General features: G+C 30.2%; 2 protein-coding genes and 1 long non-coding RNA gene across 3 annotated transcripts; 1 reads left to right on the top strand and 2 right to left on the bottom strand.

Annotated features, from left to right (window-relative positions):
• Window positions 1-14: 14 nt before the first annotated feature.
• Window positions 15-6211, top strand: LOC112736242 (protein ECERIFERUM 26-like). The gene is made up of 2 exons (XM_025785611.3): window positions 15-530; window positions 5145-6211. Exons 1-2 carry the CDS (start codon window positions 102-104, stop codon window positions 6024-6026), a joined length of 1311 nt encoding a protein of 436 aa, XP_025641396.1. The 5' UTR covers window positions 15-101; the 3' UTR covers window positions 6027-6211.
• Window positions 6212-8046: 1835 nt separating this feature from the next.
• On the bottom strand, window positions 8047-10623 carry LOC112736240 (chaperone protein dnaJ 20, chloroplastic). The gene is made up of 2 exons (XM_025785610.3): window positions 9532-10623; window positions 8047-8679 (listed from the first exon to the last, which is right to left on the bottom strand). The coding sequence occupies exons 1-2, from the start codon at window positions 9994-9996 to the stop codon at window positions 8524-8526; spliced, it is 621 nt and encodes a 206-aa protein (XP_025641395.1). The 5' UTR covers window positions 9997-10623; the 3' UTR covers window positions 8047-8523.
• Window positions 10624-12440: 1817 nt separating this feature from the next.
• LOC140177799 (uncharacterized) lies at window positions 12441-13826 on the bottom strand. Its single transcript, XR_011869270.1, has 2 exons — window positions 13575-13826; window positions 12441-12925 (listed from the first exon to the last, which is right to left on the bottom strand). It is a non-coding gene; the product is annotated as an uncharacterized lncRNA (long non-coding RNA).
• Between the last annotated feature and the right edge of the window lie 140 nt (window positions 13827-13966).

Here is a 13966-nt window from a genome sequence, read left to right as displayed (position 1 = left end):
TATTGTTGGTGGCAACCTCCCACTTTGGTACACCAACCCAAGTCCCTCTTTTCCTTTAATTTATCTCTTTTTTTTTTCAATTTTTTTTTGGTTTAATAACCATGGGTTTTGCACAAGAAGAGAGCTTAGTGTATGACCTGAGACTATCTTCGGTCGGGCCAGGCCGAGTGAGTGGAACAGACGTGTTCCACAATCCGGCCGGCCTAGACTTGGCCATGAAACTTCACTACCTTAGAATGATTTATTTCTTTGATAGTGAGGTGGCACAAAGCCTAAGCATCATGCACATAAAGGAACGAATGTTTCCTTGGTTCAACCACTACTTCATAACCTGCGGCCGGTTTCGGCGATCGGAAACCGGCCGGCCGTTCATCAAGTGCAATGATTGTGGAGCAAGGTTCATTGAGGCAAAGTGTGACAAAACCTTGGATGAGTGGCTTGAAATGAAGGATTGGGGTTCATACAAGTTGTTGGCCTCTCAACAAGTCATTGGCCCTGAATTATTCTTTTCTCCTCCCATTTTGTTGCAGGTGCTCTGCCTACACACATCATAATGCTTTATTATCATTTATTATTTTGCATCACACATTTTATGTTTTTCAAGTTATATTTTTATTCAGGTAAAAATTCAGGTGAAGTCGACTTCACGTGAAGTTGATACTTGAGAGCTGTTAGATAAAAATTTAGTCAAATCAGTCAAATTGACTGCACCTGAGTAATTTAGTGGTTAAAAAATACGTAAGAATTTTAAAGGGATCAAATTCGATTACACTTATATAACCTTGTTGTTTTATAACGATGATAAAGTACCTTATATATATATATATAAAAACCAGTAAGATAAACATTTCTCTCTATATATATTTAATCATTTAACATTATTTTTTTGAAAGTTTTTTTTTGGGTTAAATATTTTTTTCTAAAGCTCTATTTTTCGTATTTGCGTCTCTCACCTCATAGACTTGAAGAATCAATAACTACTCAAATTGAATCATCAATAAACGGAGAGAAAGCTATTATTATGGAAGTGTTTTTTTTTTTTTTTTCTGGTTCCTTTAGGAAGTAGCTAGGAACTGCTAATGTTAATTAATGAATTGGAAGGAAAAAAAAAAAAGAAAAATAGCATATTATTATCAGTAAAAACCTATGATGCACGGATAGTGATACGGACATGTAACACGATACAGGACACGCCGACACGCGAATTTTAAAATCTTACATGATATAGGGACACGCATACATATAAAATATAAAGTATTTTTTAAATAAATCGTAATGATATTTTAATATTTTATTTATATTAAAATATAAATTAAAATTTTTAATTATTTTTAATATCTTATTTTAATTATATCAAGTATTTAAAATATTTTTTGTTTTAATAAATGATAATATATACTATATCTAAATTTATTTTAAGAATATATGTTAAGAATAAGACTGGACACGTTGATACGTGATGATATTTAGGTGTGTCCAGACGTGTTCGAAGAAGAATTTTTTATTTTTTATTAAGACACGGTTGCAGCAGACACGCGTGTCGGTGAATGTCATGTCTGAAATGTGTCCGACACTTGGCAACTCAGCGAAGTGTCCGTGCTTCATACATAAAAACTCACATGTTGTCTTCATCTAAAGTTAATAGCCGAAAATTATTAGATAATTTAATAGATTTGACTAAATTATTATCTAATAGTTATCAACTATCAATTTTATATGAAAACAACTATAACTGAGTTTTCATAAATATTATTTACATCTTTAAAATAAGATCGATTTTAACCTTTATTAAATTTAAAAAACTAAAAAAAAAAAAGCACAGATGAATAAAGTTTAATATCATATGGACCACAGTTTCAGTAAACAGTAGTACTATAGTTATGTAAATGAGACACCAACTTTTAACGACACAGAAAAAAAAAAAAAGTTTTGAATTCTTCATTCCAGTATTATAATTGAAGAACTCACTCTATTTTAAGAATTTGTTTTTTATTCCGATCCTTTCCACTATATCTACATGTATTATTTTCTTTAATAATATTCAATACTGTATATATAAAAATAAGGATGTAGTGTATATGATAACAAAATCCTAGAAAATAACTAAATATAAATAGTTCAGCATATAAATGCAGGCTTATTATGGTTGTCACTTGTCAGCGTCAATGCATGATATTGATACTTTATACGAGGAGGTGTGACAAAAGCATTCGTGAGACACCAAAGTGGTTAGGTAATAGGTATATTTTTGGGAAAGTTTTTAAATGGTAAAAATTCAGATGCAGTTAATTTTATGTGAAGTTAATAGTTGAGAGTAATTAAATGATTTAATAGATTTGATTAAATTATCATTTAACGACTCTCATCTATCAAAATAAAATTAACTGCACCTAAATTTCTACCTTTTTAAATGTACCTAAAATATTAATGTTTTAATAATTTTAACTATTAATTTTGATTAATATATATTATATTTTTTATAATTGAAATTAATGGTTAAAATTATTAAAATACTGACATTTCAGGTACATTTAAAATTTTTCTTATTTTTTATAAAATAAATCATACAAAAGGATCAGATCTAAGTGTATAAATGTATACTCGCTTTTGATTAAATCTTAAAAATAGAAGAGTTCATATATTCAAAATTCAACACGAAGCAAGATCATGTAATAAATTAGGAAAATGTTTAGATGTTTTTGAAACACTGATATTTTAATTTATATATATAATTTTTTTTTTCAGAATTTATTGTCTGATTTATTTTATCTAATTTTATATTTTCAAAATTCACTTTGAGAATGACAAAATAACCAATTCTTCATATATTGTATTATAAAAATACAATTTATATATTAAAATTAGTTATTTAAATTAGTTATTATATTTATGTATAAATATATATATATTATTTAATTTATTTTTAATATATATTTTATATTAATAAATAATTTTAATGATGAATTTTAATAAACACCTAATATATTAGCTAATTGTATGTTATATTAAGGAGGAGGTGTTGCATGGTTTATTCGTTTTACCGCTCGTAAAGTTTGATATACTGTAATTATTAGTCTTATCTTCTGTCTTTATATTAGAATTACTTTAATAACTACTTTTGAGTGTATAAATTTCACAGTTTATTTTTTTTAACCTCATTCACACAACCCTACACATTTAATTATTGTTAGATGAAGTATCGTTATTTTTTTTATTCAAATATAATCATTTTGTTTAGTGTTTATTTGGGTATCATTAATAAGTTGATAAAAAAATTAATTATTTTTTTTTTGCGTAATTGACAAATTTCTAGTAGTAAAAATAAAAATACTAACAAAATAAAAAAAATTGAAAAATTATAATTTACATATTTTTTAAAAATATATTTTTTACATAATAAATAAATAAATACTTTTATATTATTGTACACAAACATAATTAATAATAAAAATATTTTTTGTTTAAAATATCCAAATATAAATTTTTTAAATTTAAAAAAAATTGAAAAAATTATCTTTTCTTAAAAATTCAAAAACTTTTAGACGAGTCACTTATGAAACACATTAATTAATGCATTAGTACTACAAGCCTAGGCATTTTGTTGATGCCTAACTGCCTTACCCTATTTCAGTCTTAATAACATGGAAAATACCTAGTGTTCACTATTTTTCCTTGTAAAAGAATTACTAGTTTAAATGCCATTTTTTTACTATGATGGAATTTACTATACAAAATTCTTAAAACATATAAAGTTAAATTTCTTAAAAATGTAAATTATATTGTTAATAAAAATGTTCTTTTGAAGAATACTATAGAGATGTGTAGCACGACAGCATACTTATCTTTCTTAATAATTACACAATGCAACTACCCTTTATAAGTACGCATATCTACCCTAACATTCACATGCTATTGGAGCTTCCCATACTATTAATAAGTCCCTACTATGCTCTAATTAATGACGAATAAGAAAATGGTTGATAATTTAATTTGGTATAACATACATGAACCCGTTATTTATTTTGTGTGGCTTTCACTCATATTAATGCTCTGCTTAGTGAAACCAATAATTCTAGATCATAGTGGTTCATAATGAATAGACACTACTACTATCAAAATAAATAATATTAAGCCAAGATAGGGATTTTTATAAACGTGTATTATTTTTATTGTATCATTAAAATAAAATACTAAGGATTACATATATTTAAAATTGACACTTTCTTTTCTGATTGTTGATTGATCATTATGGCCGCTGGGGCTCAAGTGCAATGCATACTCCGAATTAAATTTAGAGAAGAAACACAACTATTTCTCAATAAAAAAATAATTTCCCTGAATTGACAATAAATGAACCGAAATTTAAATCATGGAATGAAAACTATTATATACTGCTCTTAATGATAATGGGGTTGGATGTAGGTCAGTTTCATAGGATGAAAAGACACATGAGGAAACAAAGAAACTGATGAAATACCCTAGTCTAAATGAATAGTAAATAGAGCAACTAACCACACATCTATATAATTAATTATAGGAGATTACTTTAATAAAGACACTAAAAATGTCTTTTTTTTAAGACGTTCACACGTGTCATATTATTATTGGACATTCTTATTAAAATCGATTAATAATTTATTTTTTATTATAAACCAGAATAAAATCGGTTTATTATAGTAATAATAATAAACCTAATTGTCTGCATTATAATTATTAGACTCGATTTGATCTGATCGAATTATACCATCTAAATCCAATATTTTTAAATTTTTTGATAAAAAGACAATTATATCCCTGATTTTTTGTTTTTCGGACATTTAAATCCCTAAAAATTTAAAAATACAATTAAATCCCTAAAAAAACTGGATTTATTGTTATTGTTATAAAAAAAATCGGTTTTATTCTAATTGTTAAAAAATTAAAAAATAATCGGTTCATTAATATGTCCAATAATAATGCGATACGTAAATGTCTTTACAAAAAGATATTTTACGCATGTTTATGGGAGCATTGCCCTTAATTATATACTACTTAACAACTAACATATTAAGTTAAGATAACCATCCTCACATGTACAGTATTAAGGAGTAACATTTATGACTCTGTCTTTTTCTTTTTCTAATTTTTTTTTATTATTATTCCAGGTAACTCATTTTAGGTGTGGTGGAATTTCCTTGGGCCTTAGCTGGGCCCATATACTTGGTGACCCATTTGCAGCTTCTGAGTTCATCAACAGCTGGGGACGATGCATGAACTATATGGACCTAAACAAGCCCATTAACATCCCAAGACCAATCCCAAGGCCCACCGGAACTGGACCTCAAATGGACCCGGTCTGTGCAAAGCCGGTCGACCCGGTCGGCGACCACTGGATCCCACCGAACAACTGCAAAATGGTCACCTTCTCCTTCCAAGTAACTGGCTCCCAAATGAACTACTTACAAGCCCAAATTTGGGGCCCAAGTGCTGACCAAACCCCACCTTTTGAATCCCTTTGTGCTGTGCTTTGGCACTGTGTGGCCCAAGTTCGGCCCGGATTCGAGCCCAACACCGTGACGATATGCAAACCCGACCCGAGTCATGGCAATGATATAATTGGCAATAATCAATTCATAAGCAAGGTTGAAGCTGGAAGTGAATTTTCAATGAGTGACACTAATTTTAGGGTTTTGGCAAGCATGCTTGCGGAACAAGGAATCGACGAAAGGAATCTAATTGAAGAAGCAATGGAAAAAGATCAAGGGGTGGCTGATTTCTATGTGTATGGTGCAAATTTGACTTTTGTTGACTTAGAAGAAACCAATGTGTATGAGTTGGAATTGAAGGGAAAAAAACCAAGGTTTGTTTACACAACAGTTCAAGGTGTTGGAGATGAAGGAGTTGTTTTGGTTATGCCATGGCCTAAAGGTGCTAACAAGAATGGCTCTGATGGGAAATTTGTGACCATGATTTTGCCTGAGGATCAAATTCTGAAGATTAAATCTGAGCTCAAGATTAATGGTCTTCTGCTTGAGGGTGATTTTTAGTTAATTAAGTTTGTGTTATTATTGTGCACCAAATGTAATAAAATGTAAGTGCTTGTAAAACAATAATTGTCATGTTAGACGTTATGTTTGTGTGAATGTAGCATTTTCTATTGGCTCTATACGAGTTACGTTGTTTGCTAAGATTTATTATTCTATTAAGTGGAAATATGCATTGTTTACTTGTATTATTTTGGTTAACATTTTAAGCACATAAGACATGAGAATTCTCAATGTTAAAACTTAAAAGGTTCAAAAAACTAGTCCGAATGAGGCACAATAAAATAAGGGGGAAAAAGTGTGAATAACTTAACGTCTATACAGCTATAAAATAAGGAAATGTTGAGTTTTACTTTATGTTAATAGAGAATTGCGAGTTAATTCACTGATTTAATTTTCCGATTGGGTTGACTACATTAACGACCATTTTCGCCTCATATTAGAACAGTAGTAAAATCACGTGCCAGAAAAAACAAAAACATGAATTAATTATTATATAAGTTTGGCAGATCCGAGATGGGTTAAATACTTAAATATATAAATTAAAAGGTACCATTATGCTTTGTCGAGAACGAGCGTTTTAAAAGAAACCCTTTTTCGTTTTCACATGGAGCGCCTTGGATATTTTTTTTATCTTATCAAATATAATAGGTATATACTAATCAATAAAATCAGTAATTAATATAAAATATAATATTAAAAATAAATTAAAATACATGTATTTTTATATATAAATAATTATTCATTAATTTTAATTGTTAATTTTAGTGTATAAATAATTTTTTTATTTATTTCTCTCCTTAAAAAGTTATTATTAATTAAACAATTCATATACAAAATATTATTTATATACTAAAATTAATAATTAAAATCAACCATCATATCTTTTATATAAATGTATATATACTGTTTAATTTATTTTTAATGTATATTTTTTATTTTAATATATTTTATATTAATAACTAATTTTAGTATATACCTAATATAATTAATCCATATATGATACATAGATGGTTGATCTGACTGAGATGCAAAAATTTTAGTTTTCAACGTATAGGACGATGATGATGATGTTGAATTATATAACGAACTCTATCTACCAAGTTATTATCATAAGATATAAAATATAAAATCTCTCTAACAAACTTGTTAAATTTAAATTTTTAATGCATTAAATGTATTTGTTCTTCTTCTTTCAATTTGAGTCTTGTTAACATATACTCTAAAGACATATTATAATTATAAAAAATATTTAACTAAAAATTATGGATAAGATAAATACATTAAAAATTTAAAATTTTTTATTATATTATTAAAATATTTCTTGAAGACACAAAATAGCTAAACTCATTTACTTTTAACTTTTTAACAAGAATATTCTAAACATAGTTTTATTGTTATAAATATTTTCTCGAAGTTTAAAATCATACATACTACATGGATAACTTTATACCCTTTTATGCAAAAATCAATTTCATCTTAAACATAAACAATGAACAAATTTATCATGAATTATATCTCTCAAAACACAAACATATAGTTTTATAGCTTAATAATATCCACTAAAAAATTAGTTTAAACTTAATAAGTTAATATAAAAATAATGGTTTAACTAATGACACATGTTATGATTACTAACTAACAAAGTTTTTATAAAAAAGATACAAAGTTTAAATTTTTAATACATTTATTTATTGTATGTTTACTAAAGTAAAAAATTTGACAACTTTTACTAATAATAAGTGTAACTTTAACATGTACACTAAATATATTTAATATACACCCTAAAAATAATATAATTTTTTCCTATACCGCTATAAAACCACGTACCTTTTAACGGTGGCGGCTATTAGTGATTTATTTAGAGACAACTATGATAAACACTGAGGCACAAGTGGGCCTGCTTGCTTGCTTTGCTAGAATTCTACATCCAAATTGGCGTGGAGCTATGTGGTGTCCAATTTTGTTATGGGTCGACATCATAGTTATTATCACCTTATCTCTGTGATTGGAAACTTGGGAATTGGGACAAACTATGTTGAATGATTAGTAGAGACAAAATACACCACTTAAGCCAAGAAAATGACACCAGAATACATGTTTATCACAAAGTGTGACGCAGAATAATCAACTATAATTAGATTATTAAGGCCAAGAGGCACCACTTTCCTTTTCTTTCTCTTTCTCTTTTTCTTCCCGTTCTTGGGTGGCAATGGCAAACTATAATGGTTTGTTACTTTGTTAGCATAGTGAATGCAGCCACCAGACCACTCTGGCACACAATAACTGTTATTTCAGCTTTTTTGGTACATTTATAAATTAATGTATCAGGGTAAAGTTTGTTTATGGTATTAGATACATTAATTTATGAACATACCATAAAAGTCATAACTACATGTTGTGAACCGAAAGTAATACTATATATCTGATCTAAACTAACGTGGAAATGATATAGATATATACATATACACAGATTCGAGAACAATAATGGAAATCCTAGTCATGATTCATCTGATGATTCATTTCTTTGTTGGCGCATTCTTGCTGCCCATGACATGTTCTTCCCTTCATCCTTGCTCTTGCTCCTACTTCTTCTTTTCAGCTCAGAAAGTTGTGATTGCCAACGAGATTTCCACTCGCTCTTATGTTCAACCACCTGGGTACAAATCAAATCGCTTTGGATTATTAGAAAAAAATAAAAAATTACAAAAAGAAAACACACTAAGGATTGTTGTCTTAAAACAATTCGGATTGAGATGGACAAGGACCAATTAACAAAGCAAATACAATATATGAAAAGGTTCTACTTCTTCCATAATCCATATGTTTAGAAGGCATGAAGCATGTTGGTAGGACCTACAATTACCCATCACCATGGTATAAAATTAGGTTCAACTGACTCAAAGTGTGCTCAAGAGTCATATATATGCATTGAATTTAATAATACATGTATCAAGTCTTTGAGATGATGAAATGGTGTTGAAGTTGACACATTCAAAATTATTCCAGAAAAAAGAAGACAACAGCCAGAATAAAATCAATATGAACCTATTCAAACGAAAAAAAAAAGTCAACGAAGGAGCTGGTTACATTCATCAAAATTAAATTTAAAAAAATGGGGAAAAATCAATCATGGCCTCATGGGCACAGAGTTGGAGGAGGAACCAACTAGCCAAAAAATAAATACCAACAGAATCAGAAACAGCAAAATTGCTAACAAGGATAAATCAGCAGGGAAACAAATTCACAGATTCAAACGCAAAGTCAAGCCCTAATTTTCATGTCCAACCAACTAAAGGAATCAACATGATGAGCACGGAATATACAAGAACTAAGCTTTACATGAACTATTCGCTAAAAACCCTATCCTGAAAACAGAATAAACCAATCCAAGCATTTCAGATAACTAAACTTGCTTCTAATTATACACAAATGATAACAAAAAATAAAAAAATAATCAAAATCCACAACGAATATCAAATTTCAGCAGAAGAAAAAGGGGGAAAACCTGATCACGGTGGTGGTAACTTCTACGAGCATTGAAGGCGAAGTGAACTCCCCTAGCCATGTCGTTATCATACATGGCTCTCCTAGTGGGATCCGAGAGGGTTTCGTAAGCCTCTTGGACCCGAATGAACCGTTTCGTGTACTCTTCGAGCCGACCCGGTGGAGACACATCCGGGTGGTACTTTCTTGCGAGTTGCTTGTACGCTTGCTTTATCTCCATCAGCGACCCCGATTCCGAAATCCCTAGAAGCTCGTAGAAGCTCAGCTCCGCAACCGCCATCGCTGGCTTATCCTCGGTGGCAGCAGCGCCGTTAAGGGTGGCCCTGGGCTTCTTGAAGGAGAAGGTGACTCGGTTTGGGCATTTGATTGGGCCGATAATGGGCCTTAGAGAGACGGGATTTGTGGCGGTTGGGACGCAGAAGCGGTGATCGGTGGGTGTGATGGTTAAGCCTGGATAGAACCGCATCTTTCTATGTTTGTGTGTTTAGATGAATGATTGAATAAAATAGAAGAAGAAGTTCAGTGGTTATGTTTCTGTTTCCGTTTGTGTTTTGGAGTGGATGCTCATGTCACAACTCTCAGGCCTCTAACCACGTGTTATATCTTCTATGGTCTTGCCTTTTCTTTTTTCTTTTTTCTTTTTCTTTTTCTTTTTCTTTTTTTTAAAGAAAAAAATAATTTACTTTAATATAATTTGTTGTTACTATTTATTTGAAGACTATGGGAGCCTGGCTGCCTGGGACTTTAACTGAATTTTGAGTTGAATAAAATTGACTTATATAGAGTTAAAGCAAAGTGATATTCTTTATTCATTTAAAAAAAAAAATAGAATCCAACTGCAAGTTTTCTTCTTTGTATTTGATCTGAACCTTAAGTTTGTTTAAGGGTCTAAGTTAGGTGTTGATTGACATGTTTTGTAATTTTCTTTTAGTAGGTGAACTATATCATTTATGAGGAGACTTGTGTGGTTGGAATATCTGGTGAACATAGGTGATATAATTATTGCAAAAGCAATATTTATGTTGTTATAATATATAACTATTCTTCATATTCTGATATAAAATAAAGTCAAATCCATTAAGTATAAAGGCTCACCAAAAATCTCCACTTATCCGATCCTCTAAAGATCGGTTACGACAAAAAGATTCAGTTTTACTTATCCAAGTAAGTAATTGTTTATGCAAATCTCTTCTACTATCTCTATCTCTGCTTAAAAATAGATTCTAACAAATTTTTAAGATAAAAAGAACGGTCATCCACCAAAAAAAGTAAAACTACTCTAAAAAAATAGTTATTGACTCTACTATAAATATATTGGCACCAACTCTTAAAACAATAATCATATTAGATATACATTAAAAATAAATTATTTATATAAAATAAATATAAAATATAAAATATATATTAAAAATAATTCAAATAATATATATATATATATATATATATATATATATATATATATATATATATATATATATATTTATAATGATAGATCTAGTGACTACACATAACATCTTTGATAAAATAATAAGATTAATTTTAATATATTATTATCCATCATATTTTTCCCGCCTTATTGTAAAGATTACAACAAAGTCAAATGTTCTACATTGTGAAATGTTCTTCTTCCAATAAATAAGATTCATTTTAAAATATATCCGTATAAATATTTTATACTATTAAAGAATCATGATATTATTATTTGTCTGGCTATGGAGATAATGATTATAAAAGCCGAACCTTCTGTCCTTATGATGATTTATATTATACGAAAATTAAATTTAAATAAATATTTAGAGGTGTCTGAAATATCAGTAAGAAGTCGGTGAATGTCTAATGGCTCACCTTTACGCTGGATTCAATTATGATGATGATATATTGATATCAGTATTACTAAGCGCATTTTGTATCTAGTACCAATGTTAAAAGAAGGTTCTAAACGGAACGCCAAATTTTCTACGTTGGGCACACCTAATCGGAATTGCATAACTTTTCTAGAACGTATATTATTGTTGTTCACATGGGCTTAGTGAAATTAACTTGAATCCTTGCACAAATTACCATTATTTATCTAGCCTATTCTGTAGCGCAAGCAGCCTAATAGTCAACTGGGAATAAACAACCCATACGTATATCAATCCATGTGCGTTTGAAATACATCAAATTTATTCATTTCTTCACCGCTTTACCGATAGAGCTTCGGCGATGTAACATTAGGACTATTCAACGTTCCTAGTTAAGTACGTTGTTCCATTAACACTATCCACGGCATTCGTGAACCAATCAGTAAAAATATTTACTAGTTTTATTTTGATAAGATTGTCCGCTTTGTAATGAACTAATGACAAACATACTCGCTGGCTTTAAACTACTGTATCTAGAAGATAACTTCAACTATTATAGGGACGGTTGTAGATAGAGATATAAACTAATAAAGAATGACACTAGAAATGAAACGTTGACTTTATAATTTCATGAATGAAAACCAATTACGCAAGGAAATCTTGTTAAACCAACTTTTATGTTTCCTGCAATTTAACCTGATTTGAAAAGATATGAACGTACTACCAACGAAAAAACGATATGCATGCTCTTAGGTGGAAACTCAGGTACAGTCGACTTCACGTAAAGTTGATAATTGAAATCAACTCTCGTGAAGTCAACTGCACGAGAGTTTCCACCATGCTATTAATACCGAGGAACCGAATCGAAGCAAACGAGTGGGGCGGATACGAGGGTGTGTAAGCAATTACTCTAGCAACTTCCTACTAAATAATATGCCCAACACCGACAATCTGTTGTGGGAAAATTATCGATATAATTTGTTTTCAAACCAAACCCAATGCTGATGGTTTTCGCGATACAGCATAAGATAACACGACCACGTCAATGCTATTAAAGCCACATCGATATAAAAAGTGTATCTTTTAGTCGTTAGAAGCAAATCCCGAAGGGCATGCTTTTTAATTCTGCATGACACTACGGTTCAGGCGACAAGCAGCAGGTAAAACACGGGGAAAAACTAGAAAAACTTATGGCCCCGAAAATGTCACCGACCAACTGTCGAGGATCAACACACCTATTGACATTCTTAATCATGATTGAACACGTCAAATATCAGGCAAGTATACTTTACTGTGTTTCCTATTTCTTAGTGAACTATTCAGACTAGGGGAGAAAAACAGACTGGTAAATCCCATAAATGCCAACAAGACAAATTGACGGGGAAACATTAGTGAGTCGAGCACTTGATGCATAGAGATAACGATTCTATTCAAATATTCTACCCACAACGAAATAGAAATCTAAAAGCACACAACTTCCAAGAACTTCGAATAATAATCTGGAGGAAGAGGCTGCAACTGCTCATAAGATCATCATATCCACAGCTTACCCTATCCAGAAAAAGTGAAAACGAGAGAGGGAAAAAAGATTGCCCCAAAAAAAAATAAAACAAAGGAAAAGAAAGGAAAAACCTTCAGAAGGCATTTACAATCAACAACAGAACAATCCCATGTGTTGTGTCAAATAGAAAAGAAAAAAACCAAAGTTCTCCAGCATCCCTCAGCAACGAATTCATATTCAAAAGACACAATTCGTGTTATGTGACTTAATATAAAAAAAAATAAACAATGTATTAACACTAAAAGTAGTCAAACTGCAGATTACCAGGAGTGCAATATGAAAATATTTTAAGAGGGAACATAATAGAATAAATGGTCAAATTCGTGTCTGAAAGATCACCCATTCTCCAAAATGCAGACGGACAACGAATTGTTTCGAACCATACAAATGCAGATGAGTGACGAAAAGACTAATGTGACTAACTTAAAATCTTTCACGATCGAATTTGATTAAAAAATTCTTTCGGAGACCAATTTGGAGAACGGGTGATCTTTCAGGGACGAATTTGACCATTTACTCAAAAAATAATAAGCAGCAGCACAAACAAGGCTGACATAATTAACAGATACCCTATAAATACAAATGTTAATGAAGATCCTACAGATAGTGTACCAACCCAGCAGTTTCATGGAGAATTACCTGTTCAAATCAACATTTGCTTTTCAGCATTTACTTAAGTAAAAACTGTAACTCTGCCCAATTTGCTCAAATGCAACATGAAGTAACTCATTGCAGCAACATCCAGGTTCACTTGACCTTAAATAGAAGCTTTACCTAACCATAATAATTTCTTGGAAGAAAAAAAAAAAAAGAAAAAAAGAAAGAGAAAAAATGGAAGGGAAAAAAAAAAAGAAAAGAAAAACAAAAATGTAGGGCAATATAAGACACCAAATGATGGTAGCAATTAGAAAAAATATTGGCAAATGGTACTGAGAACAAACATACTCATACATAATGCAAACCTAAGCAACTCCCATTACTCTCACATTTTAATAGAAGAAAAACAGCGGTGCTCTGAACCATAGAGCATC

Source organism: Arachis hypogaea, chromosome 13, assembly GCF_003086295.3.
Source record: "Arachis hypogaea cultivar Tifrunner chromosome 13, arahy.Tifrunner.gnm2.J5K5, whole genome shotgun sequence".
In the NCBI taxonomy this organism is placed as follows: Eukaryota; Viridiplantae; Streptophyta; class Magnoliopsida; order Fabales; family Fabaceae; genus Arachis; species Arachis hypogaea.
This window is presented reverse-complemented; position numbering and strand designations above follow the sequence as displayed.

Excerpts from the sequence above, each read along its gene's own strand:
- LOC112736242 (XM_025785611.3), top strand. The coding sequence starts at position 102 with ATGGGTTTTGCACAAGAAGAGAGCTTAGTGTATGACCTGAGACTATCT. Across the intron at positions 531-5,144 it reads CTCCTCCCATTTTGTTGCAG|GTAACTCATTTTAGGTGTGG; the intron begins GTGCTCTGCCTA and ends TTATTATTCCAG.
- LOC112736240 (XM_025785610.3), bottom strand. The coding sequence starts at position 9,996 with ATGCGGTTCTATCCAGGCTTAACCATCACACCCACCGATCACCGCTTC. Across the intron at positions 8,680-9,531 it reads GTTACCACCACCGTGATCAG|GTGGTTGAACATAAGAGCGA; the intron begins GTTTTCCCCCTT and ends ATTTGTACCCAG.